The 21,212-nt window shown below is 39.4% G+C and overlaps 1 protein-coding gene across 2 annotated transcripts in view; it reads right to left on the bottom strand.

Annotated features, from left to right (window-relative positions):
* PTBP3 (polypyrimidine tract binding protein 3) overlaps positions 1-21,212 on the bottom strand; it is an 83,722-nt gene that overhangs the window by 9,577 nt on the left and 52,933 nt on the right. For both annotated transcript variants that reach the window (XM_040963177.1, XM_040963176.1), the window contains exons 4-10: positions 15,451-15,597; positions 11,937-12,101; positions 11,153-11,263; positions 9,687-9,861; positions 3,133-3,210; positions 2,481-2,620; positions 2,215-2,248 (exon numbers count right to left, since the gene is read on the bottom strand). In XM_040963177.1, the coding sequence (XP_040819111.1) occupies positions 2,215-2,248; positions 2,481-2,620; positions 3,133-3,210; positions 9,687-9,861; positions 11,153-11,263; positions 11,937-12,101; positions 15,451-15,597 (850 nt within the window). The remainder of the gene's footprint in view (positions 1-2,214; positions 2,249-2,480; positions 2,621-3,132; positions 3,211-9,686; positions 9,862-11,152; positions 11,264-11,936; positions 12,102-15,450; positions 15,598-21,212) is intronic.

Raw genomic sequence — 21,212 nt, 5'->3', positions numbered from 1 at the left:
GCCCCAAAGTGGGTCCTGCAGCCCAGAAAATAAGATGACTCATTAGGGTGTGTGTCAAGAAAAGAATCAAACTCTTATCTATACTCATCTGTCTATACAAACCAATATAAAAAATGACATTTTGTAAGTTTAAAAATATGTGATGGTGCTTCAAAAAGTTCGTGGAAAACTGAACCAAAAAGAGATGTTAATTTTGGTGCATTTTTCTGAAAGTCACGGATAGTTGTTTTCATATAAGCTTTCATGAATGTTTCAAAGACTGTAACCAAAAATTTCCAAAGCTTTTGCAGCAAAATAAACTTATGTTTTAACTCCATTTGCCACAAACTGCTTGAATTACTCTCTGTATTGAGGAAATTACAGGCAGCAGATTCTGCAGTTGAATGGTATTCTTTTTTCCCCACCAGGTATATTGTAACATGTCAGAATCTATTTGCTACAAGGTGTCATTAATATTATAAAAACGTCTCAATAACAGCATCCCTACCATACTTTGTAACACAATGACAGAATGACTATGAAAACCCTCAAAGAACAGAAGGCATTGCTGGCTTGAGCACTTACAAGAACTGAACTGAAAGATGAATGGTATTTTTTTTAAAGATTTATTTTTATTATTTTTTTATTGGAAAGGCAGATATACAGAGAGGAGAGACAGAGAGGAAGATCTTCTGTCCGATGGCTCACTCCCCAAGTGAGCGCAACGGCCGATGCTATGCCGATCCGAAGCCAGGAGCCTCTTCTGGGTCTCCCATGCGGGTGCAGGGTCCCAAAGCTTTGGGCCGTCCTCTGCTGCTTTCCCGGGCCACAGGCAGGGAGCTGGAAGGGAAGCGGGGCTGCCAGGATAGAACCAGCGCCCATATGGGATCCCGGGCATGCAAGGTGAGGACCTTAACCACTTGCGCCACCGTGCCAGGCCCAGATGAATGGTATTTTAAAACTTAAAACCAAACGATGTCCTAAATTTTCTCCTCTTCTCAGAAATAACAAGTAGCCAAAGAGGATGTTCTTTAAAAAACTAAATGCAGATAATTTGTTCTGCAAAGTGTGGATAGTTTTAAAATGAGGACAAAATTAATTATTTTTAGGGGGAAAAAATAAACCATTGGCTAAAAAGTCCTGAGTATGTATACTAAGATCTAATTATTTAAAAATCACACAAATGTGTCATTGATAAAAGCTTTAACAGTGACTACAAAGAGCATGAAGAAAAAAATTTCTTTGGAGCAATGGAAATCTACAACAGGACTATAGTGATGGCTGCACAGCTAAAGCAGGTGAACTGCATTAACATATGCCTCAGTATCAGAAATGTTACTTAGAAAAAACACACCTGTCACCACTCAAAAATGCGAGATCAATTTTCTATGTTATAAAAATCTTACAAATGCAGAGTAGCAGTGAGTTTTAACACCACCTAAAATATTCAAATACAAATTTTAATGCCTCTTTAACAGGAAAAATGGAACTTTTCTAAAGTGCAATGAAAGGATTAGTTTGCAAAACTAGTAAAATTAAAATTACAGCAATGCTGAAATATTCTCATTTAGATTCCAATCTTTATGATTCTTCAGTTACAATAAGCTAAGAGCAAATACTGAAATAATCAGCCTTTGGAACACTGAACCAAAATGAAATTACTATATAAATAGGAATGCGTGCTAAAATCATTGTTTTTAATTTTGAAGGAAATATTCTAAAAGTCTAGAGACTTTTTTTTTGTCTGATGTACAATGTCTGGAGAATATTCTAAAAACCTGAATCTCATTATGACACTCTGTTGGCTCAAACTCCTAAATGGCTTCTCACTGTTATTACAGTTTTTAACCATATAGCTTACAACCCCCTCACAACCTTGCCCTGGCCCACTCGTCTCTCTCCCTTGGTTTCCTTTACTTCCATGGTGTAAGCCCTCCTCCCCTCTTTCTCATTGCTATACCTGCCCCTTCAGCTGACTCTTCCTCATTTCTCACCCAGCAGGCAGTAGCATTACCACTTCTACTGACTCTCTCAACTAGCTTAGGTTCCTGCCTTAGCCTCCTATTACCACTTCTACTTCCCCCATTACAAAACTTTATGGTAATGTCTAAGTCTCACTGCCCTATCTTTAGGGTCAAACACACTACTTGGTATATAAAGGAAGTCAAATAAAGATTTTTAAATGTGCTCAATTCCCAGCTACAGACAACATTAAAAGCAGGAAAGCTAACTTACCAAATAGGATAAAAAGCCCATGTGGTGTGACAAGCTGTTTGAAAAGAACAAAAAGCTGTAAGTGTCTGAATAAATAATTGAAAATAAGCTTATGTGATCAGCAATATGACAACTGATATTGTTAAAAACACTGCTTTATGCTTCCTCTATATAAACTAGTTATGGGTTTTAATTAAAATTCTTACAGGCATTTAACTTAAATTCAATCAAGATCAGAAACCACTGTATCTTCTACTTGAAACACCTTAAATTGCTTTTCAACTCACGTCAGGATTGAGGTTGGTGACAAGCAGAACAGAATTCCCGGGTATCCCACTGCCCCCAGGAATGGCCATCCTTCCAGTAACAGCAGAGGGACTGATTGCAAGGGGACCGAGAGCTCCAGGAACAGCTGGAACTGACAGACCTTTGAAAACAATCAGAAGCAAGTCATGTTCTAGTCACCTGGGGAACTCCTTTTAAAGAAGGTGAATAGAAAATGTTTACTCATGCAAATATTTACTGGCCACACACACTTTGTATGAAGTGCCAAGAAAAGCATGAAGAACAAATGACAGGGAAAGCTCAAAACAGAAATGGTAAGCTTAGCAGCAGAGGCAAAAGCAGTTCATATATTACTTTTTTTCCTCATTTATTTCATATACTAGGACAGCAAATCTGAAGTTATTTAATATAATCAAAGGATGTCACCCGTGCCAATTACAAATATAAACAATACAGATCACAAAATGGAATTACTGGAATTAAAAACTGACCCAGAGAATGCAATGTACAACGAGAGTGTCTGCACCATATAAGTTTGTGTGGTTGATAGAAATAAGGCCCGAATTGTGCATGCTTTCAATGTAACACTTTTTATCGTACTAAGTTTCTAAAAAATACAGAACTTCATTAACAAATTAATTTTAAAAGAATCACCTGTAGCTTGAGGAAATCCAATGGCTGGGGCAAATCCAGCTGCCCCTGCATATGGTGAAGAAATTATACCTGGTGTGCCTAAAAGAGAAGAAAAGCTAATATAAATGTACTGTTTTATGTGAATATTCTTATCAAAGCAATATAAAATGGCTACAATAAAAGTGTATTATTGAGAGGCTGTTACAAGAGCTCAACTGGCCAATAATTCCCCTGCAAGCGCCGGGATCCTGTAGAAGGCTAATTCATGTCCTGGCTGCTCCACCTCCCTTCCAGCTTCCTGCATATGGCCTGGTAAAGCACTGGAGCGCAGACCAAAACCTTGGGAGTCTGCGTCTGGGCAGAAAAGCCAGAGAAGCTCCAGGCTCCTGGCTTCAGATTGGTTCAGCTCTGGTTGCTGACACCATTTGGGAAGTGAACCAGTGGATGGCAGATCTTTCTGTTTCTCATTCCTCCCTGCAAATCAACCTTTTCAATAAAAAGTAAATCTTTAAAGTGTATCATTGAAAGAGATTCTGTTAAAAAGTAAACATTTGGTCAACAGGTGTCTTAATACATAGGTAAAAAGCCAGAGGACCAAACCTCCTTGAGGTGTTCAAGGATCAAAAGTGCAGCTTAGCTGTTTTGTTCTAGATTTTGCTTTGTCCTAGATCCTTGCTCTAAATACTGCTTCTATACTTATTAAATCTTAAAATGTAATATTTATCAATGAGGTGCTGTGCTAATAAAATGAAATATAAAATCTTTATTTTGGGAATCTACAAGCTAAAAGTATAAATACAAATGTTCTTTGGCTTAAGAAAAGACTACAGAGGATTCATCATGACTAACTAGAAGATTTTCTGGAAGTAAAACTTTAGGTAGATGTTGAGGTTTTCTAATTAAGCCACTGTCATTTAGTGTGAACTAGATGCTGCATGGGGCTCTTTTTCCTGTTACTTTAGGAAGCCTATTTACTATCAACAAAAACAGGAGCAGGCGTTGATTTAGTTTGGGACATGCTGTTTCAGGTGATGGTAAGATACTCAAATACAAATATCTGCAAGTAGAAATATAGAGGAGGTGTGAGGACTGAGAATGACTGTAAGGAAACATACAGATTTGCAAATTATCTATAGAAAGTCACACAAGAGCTCCTCTAAAAGGGCCCAGGGACAAGAACTTAAGAGACCTAAAGACAGAGCCAGGAACTCAGCACACTTCAGTGGTAGGACAAGGAGGAGGAAGATTGTATACGGAAAGGAATGAGAATAACTCTAATAGCAGGGAAAATCCAGCAAATCATAACCCTCAGGACTACAGGAATAGTTTCAACAGGGGCTGCATGGGAGCTTCAACAGAGCCCACAGAAAGAAATCAGGAAAATAAAGAATATTAGACTAAGGAATGAGACTTTATAGTCAAAAGGAGGTCTTAATACTTTTTTAAAAAAGATTATTAATTTGGAGTCTTACATGATTGTTTCAAAATGTAAATCCAGAAAATTAGCACATGGAAAGTGGTTAGAAGCCTGAGAATGTGTTCTTGGTGAGAAGGTTATAAAAGGAGAGCTGTTAAGGAAGAGCGTTGCTTGTAGAATGTTCTCTCCTACAGGAGTATGGCTATCACAGAATGGAAAGGGAAAGCTGGGACAAAACACTCCAAGGTTTAAGCATCTTCAGAAAGACATGGGAAAGTCAGAAAATTTGAGAAATGAATCTTGTAAGTTTTATATGTAATTGGCTATAACTTTTAAGATATTGCTACATTGTTTAAGTATTTAACACTGATGTCCCAATGTATGCTGACATTTGAACTGATATCTGCAAAAATGCCTTTGAAGTGTTCATATATGCAAGTGCTAGTGAATATCTGACAATGGAAGTTTCAAGTTTTGAAGACTTAAAAATTGAAGAAAAAATATTATTTACTTATTTATTGGAAAGGCAGAAATACAGAGAAGAGCAGAGACAGAGGAAGATCTTCTGTCTGCTGATCCACCCCCCAAGTGGCCGTAATGCTTGGCGCTGAGCCAATCCAAAGCCAGGAGCCAGGAGCCAGGAGCCAGGAGCCTCTTTCCAGGTCTCCCCACTTTGGGCCGTCCTCAACTGCTTTCCCAGGCCACAAGCAGCAAGCTGGAAGGGAAGTGGGGCAGCCGAGATATGAACCAGCATCCATATGGGATCCTGTCACATGCAAGGCGAGGACTTTAGGCACTAGACTACTGCACCAGGCCCTGGTTTTTAACATTTTTAAAAGCTCATATAATTTCATTATCTTCATTAAAGAGAAGTTTTAAGAAACCACAGGTAGAGAACCAGCTAGTACTGTGATTCTTTTCATGACAAGAAATTTAAGGCAAAAAGAAAAGTTTCAAGAGAAACATAATTTCTGGTCAATCCTTTGACTCTGGAGCTTTCTGTTGGAGAAACATATTTTGATGCAATTCACATTGGCCTTGATGATGCACTATGTTTTGCCAATAGATAGGAAAGACACAGGCCACATGTTTTAAGCAGCTCTTCCATCCTTTAAGCTCTGCCACAAGGAGTGACACCTTCAGTTTGGGCCCTAATTGAAAAAGATATGCGGAGGAGAGCTGCACTTGCACAGCTTCAGACAAGGCATGTAAGGGAAGCAGGTTAACTGCGGTAACTGTGATGGAGGAAGGAAGACACTGTTAAACTTAGCAAAGTGGCTAACAGATGGAACAGAACACAGTAGAAGGTTTTAGAGAAAAAAGAATTTTTTTAATGGCTTTTTGGCATGTCCTATATATTATTCAGAATGCAAGTAAGGACTGTCTTGTTTTTCTTTTCTAATATTTAGTTACCTTTATTTGAAAGTCAGATTCACAGAAAGAGATACAGAGATCCTTTGTCACCTGGTTCACTCCAAGTGGCAGGTCTCCCAAGCGGGTGCGGGTCCACGGGCTTTGGACCTTTACTGCTTTGCCAGGTCACAAGCAGGGAGCTGGATGGGAAGTGGAGCAACTGGGACTAGAATAGGCACCCCTATAATGCCCAGTGCATGCAAAGCAAGAACCTTAGCCACTATGCTACCATGCTGGGCCCAAAAGGAAGATTTTGAAAAGACTATCACAGAACTTCCAACAAATAAATAAAAGGATTAACAAATAATTAGCAAAGGCAGCTTCTCAATTATTGTTTTCAAGTCATGTATGATTAACAACATCTGTTAACAAAAATTCTAAAGAAACGAGGTTAAGGTGCAAACTAGAGAACAATTAAATGTCAAGGCATTTATTAAAAGTAAGCCAATAAAAATGATAAGACACAGCTGGTAAGGCTGTTGCTTGGAACTCTCACATCCCATATCCAAAGTGCAGGTTTGGGTTCCAGGGACCCTGTCTTTCTGACCTAGCTTCCTACCAATGTGTCTCACAGGCAGCGAATAATGGCTCAAATCTGGGTTCCTGTCTTGAAGGTGGGAGAACCAGAGAGAAATCCTGGCTTCCACCTTTGGCCCAGCCTATCCCTGGCTACTGTTAACATTAGGAGAGCAAACCTGAACAATCTGGAAAGCATACATGGAAAATCTCTCTGTTACTCTGCCTTGCAAATAAATACTAAAAACAGCAACAACAACAAAAGTAAAAAATTATAAGAATGAAATGGACATCTAATGATTTGATTGTTCATAGTCCTTGTTGTTCATAGTCCTTGTCCCCCTGGACAATGGTCTCTCCAGACATTTCAGCGCCAGCCCGTGGCACAGTGGGTTAAACAGCAGGCTATAGCACCCACATCCCATATGGGCAGACAGGAACCTCAGACCCCAATTCTGATCCAGCTGCCTGTACTGCACTTGGAAAAGTAGCAGGAGATGGCTTATGTCCTTGAGCTCCTGTATGCATCTGGGACACCCAAATAAAGTTGCTGGCTCTTGGATTCTGTCTCACCCAGTTGTGGCTCTGGGGCCATTTGGGGAGTAAACTAGCAGACGGAGAGGCAGAGAGATCCTCTACCCGCTGTATATACTCAGTAGGGAAAAATCAGACATCTATACAGGGAGGGGGCATATAAAATATTCTGTTGCAAATTAAAGCACTCTTAAAGAAACATAATTGACAGTAGTTATGTATTAGATAACATTATTACGTGAGTTCTAATTTCCTAACTTCAATAATTGAGCTATATTTAGTAAAAATGTTCTCATTACTAGTTAATAACACAGTTGAGTATTTAGAGACAAAAGGGAACATCTGCAACTATTCTCCACTGGTCTGAGGATGCAGAAAAATACACATCCACACACAAACAGAGATATGTGTACTATCTATATGCTTATACCTACATATACATCTATAATCAGAGACAAGACACTAAACGTGAAATGTTGCTAAAACCAGAGAATTCAAATGGAAAATATGAGCGTTCTTACTGTTTTTATGGCAACTTAAGGTTTAGAATATAAGTAGGGTATGTTTAAGATCTCACATTAACAATTTTTGCAGATTTAAAAAAGCACAAATATGATACAAATAAGTAACAAAGAATTCATATCTGGGGTCTGGCACGATAGCATAGTGGTTAAAGTTCTCACCTTGCACGCCAGGATCCAATATGGGCGCCGGTTCTAACCCCGGCGGCCCTACTTCCCATCCAGCTCCCTGCCCAGGGCCTGGGAAAGCAATCAAGGACGGCCCAAAGCCTTGAGACACTGCACCCGCGTGGGAGACCCGGAGGAGCTCTTGGCTCCTGGCTTTGGATTGGCTCAGCACCAGCCATTGTGGTCATTTGGGGAGTGAACCATTGGACGGAAGATCTTCCTCTCTGTCTCTTCTGTTCTCTCTATATCTGACTTTCCAATAAAAATAAAAATAAATCTTTTTAAAAAATTCATATCTGGTATACACAGAGTTAATAAATAATAATAATATAAGCTGAAAAAAATACACATAAAAGGGACAGATTTACAGAGAGAAGGAAAAACAGAAAGATTTTCTGCTCACTGATTCACTCGCTGAACCGCCACCCATATGGGATCTTGGTATTTGCAAGGTGAGGATTTAGCGATTGAGCCACTGCATCAGGTCCCAAAATGCTTTTAGTTTAAAATAGGTACAAAACCATACAAAAATTCAGACAATCATTTGGCAGTCTTAAATCATTACAGAAATCCTTGTCTATTTAAAAAAATAAATGGATTAAATGCTACTTAAGTCTCAATGAGGTATTATTTGGAAAATAAAAGAAAATCATTCATATACAGTAATAATACTTTATTCTAAATAAGAAACTATAATTTTGAGAGCTACAATTCCAAAAAGTAGCATATAACAAGCATTAATTCATTTAAACTGAGCCATCCACTCTATTTTCCTTTAGTAAAAGTTTATTTGTGGGCCCGGCATGATGGCTCAATGGCCAGAAGCTCACCTAGCAAATGCCAGGATCCCAGGATCGTGTCCTGGTTGCTTTACTTCCCATCCAGCTCCCTGCTTGTGGCCTGGGAAGGCAGCAGAGAATGGCCCCAAAGCATTGGGACCCTGCACCTGTGTGAAGACCTGGAAGAGGCTCCTGGCTTCTGGCTTTGGATCGGCTCAGCTCCAGCTGTTGTGGCCATTTGGGGAATAAACCAGCAGATGGAAGATGTTTTTCTGCCTCTTCTCTCCATATATCTGTTCTGCCTTTCCAATAAAAATAAATAAATCTTAAAAAAAAAATAGTCTACTTGCAATAAAAGATCTCTAAGAAGGTATATGTGCAAAGACACTTTAGAAGGCTGTAATTCTCCTTATTAACGCAAAATCTAACCTTTGGCATTCTTAGATGAGAGTTCTACCATCCAAACTGCAAACAGCATAAAATAAATTCTGTTGGGGCTGGTGTTGTGGTAAAACAGGTTGGGCTCCTGCCTGAGACCCTGGCATCCCATTATGGGTGCCTGTTCAAGTCCCAGCTGCTCCACTTTTAATTCAGTTCCCTGTTAAAGGCCTAGGAAAGCAGCAGGAGGATGACTCAAGTGCTTGGGCCTCCACACTTACATGGGAAACTCACAAGAAGCTCAACTCGTGGCTCTGGCCCAGCCCGGCTCCAGCCTAAGTCACTGCAGACACTGGAGGAGTGAACCAACCAGTGGGTGGAAGATTTTCTTTCTCTCTCTAGCTCTTCCTTTCAAATAAATCTTAAGAAACAATAAAAACAAACAAAACAAAACAAAAAAGCAACTTCTTTTCTTTGAGAAAAGAATTTATTAATCTAGGTTCTTGATTTAAAATACTAACACTTAAAGGGGAAAAAATATGTTCCTCAATAGCATTCTATGTAAAATTGTGTTGACTATAAACCAATATACGTAAATCAATATTATTATAAAAGAATATTAATTTGAAACAAGGGGTTGGCTGGTTTAGAAAACAAATCTGTAACTCAATTTTGGGTACCTATTTGCTCTGCCAGCTAATAAGCAGATTAATGAGCACAGTTGGGGTCTGTGATTTTTTTTGCTTTAGAAATCCAGGAAGCAACAAGGTTAACTGATACACATGAATTAATACATGAAAGCTGGAACTTTAGAAAACTTGTTTTGTGGTCCCAAAATAAACTACTCACCAAAAGCAGCAGCCATGGGGGGCTCAAGTGATGGCTGGCCATCGCCCGTGGGAAGGTCTAAGCGAGTGAAGTCTCTGCTCTTGTCATTATTGTATTTCACATTAAGGCTGGTGAGCTTAGAGAAGTCAATACGCAGAGTGCAGCATGCATTATAGATATTCTGACCATCCAGAGCCTAAAGCATATGAGAAAGGGCTTATGTTTTGGCAAATCAACAACAACAATAAATTAAGTAGCCCCTACTTTTAACAAAGAGTGGGTGTAAAGCAGTGAGTACTGAACTAAAAGCCAAAGACTTGCATTTAGTTATATACTTGTTACTACTTGTGTAAGTCTAAGGGAGAAGAAGAAAATCTTACTTTCTATCAGTAAGTAACAAAAATCATACTTTTGTGTTGAAGTCAAACAATACGTACAGGCTTAGAAAACTACTGCCTACTTGTATTACAGAAATATTATGCCTTTTTACCCATAGTAAACAAAGATATCTGTGTCTCACATTTCATCTTAACTCATTCTGGTATAGTTCATAGAGATTAGCATAAAATAAAATCTTTCTAATGGCAGTTTTCAGAAGCATAAAAATAGATTGACATTTTACTCCTCTTTTAAATCTATTCTGTTACACTAATAAGCCAAGGAGAAATTTGAAATCAGTTGTGACTAAAAATCAATACACCTTTCTTTGATTACCAGTCATATGTGGCCCCTTACATTCCCTAAATGACCAAATTTATAAAACATTTATAAAAACTGGGGTCAGTACTGTGGCACAGCAGGCTAGGCATCAGCCTGCAGCGTTGGCATCCAACATGCGCAATTGTTTCAAGTTCTGGCTGCTCCCCTACAGCCCAGCTCCCTGCTTACAGCCTAGGAAAGCAGCAGAGGATGGGACAGGTGCTTGGCCTACTGAACCCATGTGGGAGACCTGGAAGAAGCTCCAGGCTCCAGGATTCAGATCAGCTCAGCTCAGCTCTGGCGGCTATGGCCATTTGGGGAATGAACCAGCAGATGCCAAGATCTGCCTTTCAAATAAAAATTAATTGTAAAAAAAATTTTATAAATATGTTAGAACCAAAATATGTAACAGCAAAATATATAACACACTAATTCTTAACAATGAAAAGAATGTCATCATTATAATGGTACGAGACAAAATATACAAGTAGAGTGTACAATGCATAGATAGGTGATATTGCTACCCAAGCTTATCTGTGAATATGAACTAGAAACGATTCAGACACCGACCCATAACATTTTGGGGAATGGGTATACCTCAACAGGATATATAGGATACCTCAATTGGATACAGCCAACTTTACAGCTTGGTTTAAATGTCAAGCACTCATGTACTTTGCAATCTTTAGCAAACACATGAGGAACAAGAACAAGAAATACACAAGATTCTTTCAGCTGTAAGAAATCACAGAAGTAGCAACAGAAACGTGAAGAAAGATCATCATTACCATTTTGGCATAATGTGCATTCACCGGGTCGGCATACTGAAGCAAGGCTTGAAACTGATTATTCTTTGTAAAGGTGATAATCTTCAAGACAGTGCCAAATTTAGAAAATATCTAGAAAAAAGTTTATATTAGGTCACATCTTAGAAAAACATAGTTTCTCCCTCTTTGTATAACCCTGTCTTTTGAGTAAGCAAAACAAATAAACTGAGCCCAGTGTGGTAGCCTAGCAGCTAAAGTCCTTGTCTTGCATGTTGGAATCCCACATGGATGCTGGTTCTAATCCCGGCAGTCCCGTTTCCTAACGAGCTCCCTGCCTGTGGCCTGGGAAAGCAGTCGAGGACGGCCCAAAGCCTTGAGACCCTGCACCCGCGTGGGAATCCCAGAAGAGCTCCCGGCTTCTGGCTTCGGATCAGCTCAACTTGGGTCACTGCAACCACTCAGGGAGTGAATCAGCTTATGTAAGACAATCCTCTGTCTCTCTTCCTCTTTTCCAATAAAAATAAACATATCTTAAAGATAAATAAATAATAATGGGGCACAGTATTTTAATGCACATAACTTCCTACATATATTTTTAAATCAAGTACTAAGGGGGGGAAAAAAGCCTTGCAAAAAGCTCTAATTGACACTATTTTTGGTGTAGAAAAGACATTATTTCAATCAACATATCAAAAATATATCAATCAATATATCAGCCCCCAAGCAACAACTTAAAAGCCCTAAATATAAAACACCAAGTTTCAGATATATTTGGTTAAGCTTTCGTAAGAGGAAGCCTTCTTACCTGATGAAGAACTTCAAGAGTAACAGGGTAAAAGAGGTTTTCAATAATTATTCGGAGCACAGGGCTCTGCCCAGGCAGGATGGTGCTCTCGTTGGAAGGCGCTCCGGGAAGGCCCAGGCCTCCTGACTGCACAGCGCTGACAGCCTGCAGAGCGGCTTGGGCTCGCTAGGAAACAAACCAAAGGCAGAACTTCTCATTATACACAAGCATGACAAAAAATTTAAAACTATGTAGATACAAAACAGTATTAAGGAACAGAAATAAACATATACACACCTTCTGTCTGGACACACAGATCCTAAATTCATTATCAGTGCAAAACCAAGAACTCCTCACTTATCACAATGATGCTGAACTGAACAGAACTAGTTAATTTGAGGAAAATTCTGAGAATGCACACTGAGGAAGAAACAGATTTTGCAGGTAATTTCTCCCCTTAATTGTTAATAAAATAGGGAAAATAGACAAATGTGAAAGCAACACTAAAGACTACCTAAAGTCACTTCTTTTTTGTTCTCTTCTCCCCTTTTCTTTCTTGACTAACTCGGCTCTAACGCCTCTAGCTAGTTTAACCAAGGAGGACAGCAGCTACGCTGCCTCACGGTGTACAAAGGAAGGGATCCTGGCTGGCAGCATCAGAGTCCGGGCAAAGCGAGGAGAGCAGCAATGCGGCACGACATCTGGCAAGGGGACTCTGAGCCCAAACAAGGTTAAGAAAGGTATCTATGCGTGGAAAGGTGGTCTAGTGTTGACCTCAGGATCCGAGAAGCACAAGTTGAAGGCCATTCAGCTGTGCTTCGTACTAATCTGCCAGAAGGCAGTGGACATCATCCCTAAGGGCTTGGGGTCCTGCCACCATGAGAAGCCCAGAAGGACTTGCAGGCTCCTGGCTTCAGCCTGGCCCAGCACTGACTGCTGAAGGTATCTGGAGACTGAATCAGCAGAAAGAGTTCTTGCTTTTTATTATCCCCTCTTGCCCCACTTTCTCTGTGTCATTCTGGCTTGCTAATAAATAAATAATAATAAATATTAATAAACATTTATCCCTCTCCCCTTAAAAAAAGTACATGCAGAGGAAGATTGGCCAGGCCTTAACTGTCAGACCCAACCAAAGCTGAGAGGGGATGCACACAGAGCAGGTTGAGTAACGGTGCAATCAGCATGAATAGAGTGAAGAGGAGGCCCATGGGCAGGCTAAGCATGCCATTCAACACAGGGTCAGCTTGGCATGGGGTATTAGAATCAGAGTACAAGTTTCAAAATCCTCCACTACAAGGAAACAGGGGGCTCTAAAAAGAGCTGACTCCAAAGGCGGGGAATAAAAAGCACAAGATGAGTGTGAAACATCTGTGCTTCTGTGGAATTTTCTGTCTCTTTGGTTTTTGTTTTATTTCACCAGTATGCAAGGAATTGTTCAAAGACTGACGGGGCCAAGTCCAAAGGTCATAGAAGTCAGTCTGAAGAAGCTCCCATTGGCCAAATGTGGGACAATCTGAGAATTAAAATAATCAAAATGCATCAAATACATTTGATATTTACAATATATTAAAGTACACAAACCAATATTCTTTCCCTTAAATAATTACAATGAAACTCTGTATCTTCAGGGTCCATATTTTCAGATGCAACAAACTTGAAACGCAGCTATTACAACTGAGAGCTGAAATTTTACCTATTTTAACTGATTCATAGCCACATATGGCTAACTAATGGCTACGACACTGAACATCACAGGGAAAACATTGTTATAATAATACTTTAAGTGTAATAACTGTTCTGATTCTACTTAGATTAAAATGAATAAATTACAAGACTAAGCACATATAAGCAAAGGTAAATCTATCTCACTGACCTCTTTCCTTCATCAATCATTTTTATTAAAAACACTGCATATAACGGTTTGCTGCTGTGAGGCACCTTCACTGCTGTTACTGGTGCTATTCTTCCCTTCCTCTTTCCACAAGCAATTTCACAGCAGAAAGTTCTGAGAAGCCACGGCAGTACTATCCTAATCATTCTACAGTTGTTAGTACCCACAGTTAAGAGCACTAGACACAGAATCAAAGACCTGTAAAACTTTTTCCCTAGATCAAGAACACACGGGCCAAGCTTGCTGTTATGATAACTTTTTAACTTATTCTTATTTTCCATTTTACAATGTTTTACGTGTAAGTCTTCTCCCTCTTCTTCCATCTCCCTTCTTCATTCCCCATTGTCCCCTATATTTTACAGTAAGAGTATTTCAGCTATAGTCTTAACTCCAGCAACCTTTTTACGTGTCATGGCACTGGAAACATAAGCAATGGTATGTATTACCATAACTCACAGTTCCAAGTCCGAGCTGCTCCTCTTCCCATCCAGCTCCCTGTTAATGGACTGGGAAAACAGTGGAGGATGGCCCCAGGCATGGGAGAGCCAGAAGAAGCTGCTGATTCCCAGCTTTGGACCAGCCCAGCTCTGTTGGCTAGGGATCTGTGGCCATTTGGAGAGTGAACTAGCAAACAGAAGATCTCTCTGAAATCCAAATGTGTGTGTGCACACACGTGTGCGCTAAATGGCCACTAGCATCCCAAATAGGTGCCTGTTAAGAGTCGTGGTTGCTCCAATTTGGATCCAGCTCCTTGCTAATGCGTCTGAGAAGGTAGCAGATGATGGCCCAGTGTATCCATGTGGGAAGTGTAGACAGAGCTTCAAGCTTCCTGGCTTTGGTTTGGCTCAGACCCAGTGGCTGCAGCCATTTGGAAAGTAAACTAGCAATGGCAGACCACTCTCAGTCCTACTGCATTTCAAATAAATAAATTTTTAAAAAATGTACTTGCCTTAAATAACTTCAAATTACTATTTTCATTACTTAGCACAAAAATACACAAAAGATTCAATATGAACTATATAAAAACAAAAAAAGGAAGACAAAGTAAGAAATACAGATAGGCTACAATCTACATTCATTTTATGGAATCAAGAATTATGCCATGTGATACTAGTATTGTGGTGTAATAGGATAAACCATAGTTTGTTGATACTGGCACCCCCTACTAAAGTGTCAATTCAGGTATTGGTTGCACAGCTGCCAACTCAGCTTCTTGTTAATATACCAAAGAAGGCAGCAGATGAGCCAAGTGCTTGGCCCTGGCAATGTGGGAAACCAGGACCTGGCTGTTACGGCCATTTGTGGACTCAACCAGTGGATAAAGATCTTGTACCTCTGTCTTTTCCTGACACTTCAGCCTTGAAATAAACAAGGAAATGTGTAAAACACAACATTTAATGAACAATTTTAAAGTTATCAAAAACTTGATTAACATCACAAAAGCATCACTTAACTTCTGACTTTTCCATATACTTTGTAAAAAGGAAATGAAGTAAATGACTTGCAAAATTAATTTCAGATTTGAGATTTTAATAGGCATTCTACAATAAATTTTCCTTTTTTCTTCTTTTTCATTGTATAAAGTTTCAAAGAAGAAAAGCATCAGTCATTTGTATTTTAAAATGCCCTCACTTTAATACTTACAGCCTGATTAGGTAGATTGTCTGTCTTGAGTTCTCTGTGATTGGAAAACTGAATATAAACAGGCTGGCTTCGAAGGTGAGGTGTTACAGGAGTGTAATAATTCACCATGGTAACAGCAGCTTCCTCAGAAGCCATTTCTAGGAAGGCCTGCAATAAACACAAAAAAGTAAAGTGACAGCTCATCCTTTCTTCAAACACAGTTAGGAACTACTTCCTCATTCTAGCATGCTCTAAAATCTCAAAACTCTGGGACATGCACCTTGGCACAGCAAGTAAAGTTGTTGCCTATAGCACCTGGATTTCACATGCGCACCTGTTGGGTCCTAACTGCTCCGCTTCCTAGCCAGCTCCCTGCTAATGAACCTGGGAGAGCAGCAGAAGATGGCCCCGCTGCTTGGGCCCCAGCATCCACAGGGGTGACCCAGAAGAAGCTGCTGGCTTCAAACCAGCTCAGCTCTGGATACTGTAGTTATTTAGGGGGGATGAACAAGCAGAAGAAAGCTATTTCTCTGTCTCTGCCATCTCTCCATGTAACTCTAGAAATAAAAATACAAATCTTAAAAACCAACAAATCAACCAACTCTCATGTATTCTTGACAACGATAACATTGCTCTAAGGGAATGGTTAAAAAAAATTTTTTTTTATGCATTAAAGTACATCATTAAGTGTTAACACATTTGAAAAGTGGGACTCCACAAATAATTTGGGATTGGGAAACTACCAGTTGAGTAGATGATTTTATAGGATTTTTTGGGTTCTCCTCTAAGTTTTGATGCTTCTAAAAATAAATTTGAATGCATGTACCAGCATTAAAGCTTGATCCTTTCAAACCCTGACATTTGAAATCTCACAAAATCTTGAAACCAAAAGGCTACAAATACTGTCTCAGCTGCACCACTTCCAACTGCCCTCCCTGCTATGCGCCTGGGAGTCAGCGGAGCATGGCTCAAGCATACAGGCCTCTGCACTCATATGGACACTAGGATGAAACTCCTGGTCTGCCCCTGGCCATCCAGCCAATTGTGGAGTGAACCAGCAGATGGAACATCTCTCTCTCTTCTTATTTCTCTAACTCTACCTTCCAAAGAAAGAAAGAAATCTTTAAACAAATACAGAGATGATAAAATTTCATGGAATAATTACTGGGGATGAAGGGGTCTGGAAAGCTTTTATAAGAAAACAAAAAAGCAAAATTATGCTTGACAAACACTGCTCTAACCTCCAAATTCTTAAACAGAGATGAAGCTTAATGAGTTATTCTCTTACTTATGCATAAAAACCATTTATAAATAAAATTAAAGACAGCATTGACTTTTCCCTCTAAGTTTTATTATATCGTGGCTTGTCAACTAGAACTCAGCATGCTTCGGCCAGGACTGAGAACGATGAGTCTAATTAGAACTTTGACTCAGCTGTGATATTTGATCATTTTCACCTTTGAGTCTCATCTACACCATGCAGTGCTGCCAAAACCGATCTTTAAGCTTTTTTGTAGTTCTAACAGGAGTTCTTGTTGGGTAGTCTAACTGGGATTTCGTAAGAGAGAACTATTACAAGCCATCCCCTGGAAGCATTCATTTAAAATTATAGTAACAGCTTTTAGTTTTGCCTTTTAACTATTTCTAGGTTTTAGAAGAAATAGAAATAGATGGAAAATCAATAGCTATATAAAATGATAAAGCTGGCTGGAAATTCTACAATTTCAAACTCTTTACTACAGTCAACTTCTAAAATACTGGTATGCTTCCAATTAACATCTTCCTATACTTTTGAACAAAAAATACATATAAATATGCAGAATGTTTCTCTATTTTACAGACTTACATGTTCAAGTGCACATGGAAAGGCAATATAAACAATATTCAAATGTATGTTTATGTGTATAACATCACATTAAACTATTGCTTGTAAAAGGGATAGATTTATAGAATATTGTGTTTTGTTTTAAATAATTCTATACTTCTGAATTTTTCACACTAAGAATGTGAAGATTTTTTAATTGTTTAAAGAACTGTCAAGACGAGAATTATCTTCTCAAGCCTTCCTTGAATAAGTTTTCATCTCTTTCTCACCATCCTACCCATCACCCTACTAGCACCTTCCAATCCCCAACTCCCCACCAAAGGACAGTTCTATGCACTGACTAGTGTTCCTTAGGGCCTAGACCCACTTACTGTTAAGGTTTTCCTTAATCAGCACAAAGTTCTAGTTACACGATCCAAACAATTTCTCACTTCAAAAGAGCATTTCATTATCAAGTATATAGGATTGAATTCTTCAAATTACACATAGAAAATATTTTTATTAATAACAAAATCTACTGAACACAAGAAATGGCAATATATATACATCAAATTCCTTAGTTGTCAAATGCTGCAATATGAAGTTTGGTAAAGGAATACTAACTGGATACACATTACATATAAAGTATGCTGCATAAGTATGTGAAACATGTAACTGTTCAACTAACTAGTCTGTGAGCAGTGCTACTGGACATACATCAGAGGAACAAATATCACAAATCAATCCACAATAAACATAAAATTCCACTACCCTGAAGGGATAAAATGGACTTCAACACACTGACACTACCTAAAAGGTATAAAATACCCATGATACACACTAACTATACAATTGTATCATAATACACTTTTTTAAAGACCAGTTACAAAACGTGACCAAAGAACCACATGAAATAAAAATTTTTTTTAAGATTTTTATTTGAAAGTCAGACATACATAGAGGAGGAAAAAAAAGAAAGGAAGATCTTCCATCTGCTGATTCACTCCCCAAGTGAGCACAATGGCCAGAGCGGAGGCGATCCAAAGCCAGGAGCCCAGAGCCTCCTCCAGGTCTCCCATGTGGGTGCAGGGTCCCAAGGCTTGGGGGCTCTCTTCCACTGCTTTCCCGGGCCTCAAGGAGGGAGCTGGATGGGAAGCGGGGCTGTCGAGACATGAACCAGCACCCATATGGGATTCCAGCATGTGCAAGGTGGGAACTTTAGCCGCTAGGCTACTGTACTGAGGCCAAAACAGCAGTATTTTCTATCTGGCTTTAATTATTTTTCAACATACAAACTTAAATGTTAATAATACTTACTACATTGGGCAGAAAATATATTTCTGCTAATTCCTTGATGAATATTAACAGCTAACTCAATTTAAATATAAGTCACATAAAGGAAAAACTATAATTTTTTGGAATACATGATTCAAGTTATAGGAACTTTTCACAGAAAATATGTAACAACTAAGCTTAAATGTAAAAATACATTTTTCCATATGGGATACGAAAAATGAATTATTTACGTTTTTCTAAAGCATCTGGTCAAAGAGTTCGTATTTCAAAACGTGGGATGCAGATTAAAACCCAAAGTCACTACCCAGATGAAGATTGGAAAACATGATCATTGCTCCATGGATAACACTTCGCTTCCAAACGCTCCAAGAAGGGTCACTATCCACAAGCAGTTTTTTTTTTTTAAGATTTATTTATTTTTATTACAAAGTCAGATATACAGAGAAGATAGAGAGGAAGGTCTTCCGTCCAATGATTCACTCCCCAGGCGTGCTGGGCCCCACCAGCAGTTTTTGTGACTCACACTAAAATTTCTCACTGAATTGTTTTTCTAAAGAAATAGCTTCTAAATAGGATTTTTCATCAAAAGACAAGCAATTAATCTAACAGATTAAGTTAGCTTACTCAGAATCAACAACACAAGGAAAACTGGGAAGTTAGCTACTATGTTTCTCATAAGCCACTTAACCATTAGATCTGGCTGTGTTGAGTCTTTCCAGATTACACAAGCCTTGTCATTCTCAACAGCAGAAAATGTGCTTCCAAGTGGTAAGCCTGAACTATCTTCAACAAATGTAAAGTAAATATACAAGCACAAGGGCCTAGTGTTAAACCACGTTCAACTTTTCTCGATCTTAAGTAAACTTACCGGAATTAGATGGATGAACTAATAAAATAGTTTGCAAAAGATGGTACACTGAATTAGGTTGTCATTCAGTCTCTTTCACACTTTTCAGTTAATTATAAATGCAGCTATGTGTTTCTTTTTTTAATTAAGATTAAAAAAAATTTTTAATTTAAAAACCATTAGAAAGTCAGATATTACAGGAGACAGAAAGAAAGCTCTTTCACCCACTGATTCACTCCCCACATGGCCACAATGGCCAGAGCTGAGCCAATCCGAAGCCAGGAGCCAGGGGCTTCCCCTAGGTCTCCCACACAGGTGCAGGGTCCCAAGGCTTTGGGCCATCCTCGACTGCTTTCCTAGGCCACAAGCAGGGAGTGGGATGGGAAGCAGGGTTGCCAGGACATGGACTGGCGCCATGGGATCCCAGTACATGCAAGGGGAGGACTTTAGCCACTAGGCTACTGTGCCAGGCCCAGCTATGTGTTTCTTAAACTTACTTATGTAAAACAGAAAGATCCAAAGGATGTATCTCAACAGACAACATCATCTTTATGGCTCAGATTTGCTGTCCTTTTCTTTACAGAAATGTATAGCTTTAAGAGGACTTTCAGGACAACTAAATCCTCAGAAATAGAGTACTACAATGAACTGCAGAACTACACCGAGTTGGACCCAGAAAGCATGTGATGACTCAAATCAACATGATAAGCTTGCTATTGTGAATTACATATTTAGTTTTATTAGGATTCCTTCCATACTCCCCAAATCCTTGGGATTCCACAAAAGATAGCCTTTCTGTATGCTAATGAGGCTGACTGAAGGTGGAAAGTCCCCAGCAATCTTCAGGATGTGGTCTGATGACCAGAAAGATTAAGGCCTAATTAGAGAGCTGGGACCTTCAGTTCCACCCCTAACCCCTGGGGATAGGAAACTGGCTAAATGTTAAATCAGCAGTGAAGGATTAAATTAATCAAATCCATGTAATCCAGCCTCCATAAGGACCCAGAATGTCAAGATCTGAAGAGACTGCAGATAACTGAACATACAGAGACTCACAAAGGGTGGAGAGGGTGAGGAAGCTGTGTTCTCTGCTCACACATCTCATCTGGCTGCTTTGTAATACACTGCAAAATAAACTAGTGAACTTAAGTCTGGTGGCCCTGAATTTTGTCAAGCTACCCTAGTGGATTAATTCAATCCAAGGAGGGAGTTGTGAGAAGCATTTATAGCCAGTTAGAGGGATGACCAGCATCTAAAGAGGGGGTCAGGGACCAGCCTTGAGAACTGGACCTCCAATTTATCAACAGGCAGGCAGTGTCAGAACTGAACTGACTTACAGAACGTCTCAGGGGTGCTTCCTACAAAGTTGCCTGTTGCTGTGGAGAAGTCCCTCCACCACCTATGTGAAGTCAGAGGAGCCTTCTGTGCTTATTTTGTGTGGGAGTAGAAGACAAAAAAGTTTGCTTTTGCCTTATAAGTATTGCATGCTTACCTTGCAAATGAAAGACACACCTACAGTCCTGGACTAGGCCCCACTGAACCAGAGCAAACCAAGATGGAATTTAAGCAGGGAAAGCAAATCCTCAAAGAGATCGTTTTTTCCATGAAGCCAGTCACAGCTCTCAATCGGGAAATTAAACTTTTATGAAAATTAAGTCCCCTCTGCTTTAAAATTTTCCTTTTAATCTTTTCTTTGGAAAGGCAGATTTACAGAAAGAAGTATCTTCCATCCATACTTGGGTCACTCCCCCAAGTAACTGCAACGGCTGGAACTGGGCCAATGCAAAGCCAGGAGCCAAGAGCTCCCCACCACCCCGGGTCTCCCAAGCGGGTGCA

This window comes from Ochotona curzoniae, unplaced genomic scaffold (genome assembly GCF_017591425.1).
Source record: "Ochotona curzoniae isolate NIBS_2020 unplaced genomic scaffold, NIBS_Ocur_1.0 scaffold_3208, whole genome shotgun sequence".
In the NCBI taxonomy this organism is placed as follows: Eukaryota; Metazoa; Chordata; class Mammalia; order Lagomorpha; family Ochotonidae; genus Ochotona; species Ochotona curzoniae.
This window is presented reverse-complemented; position numbering and strand designations above follow the sequence as displayed.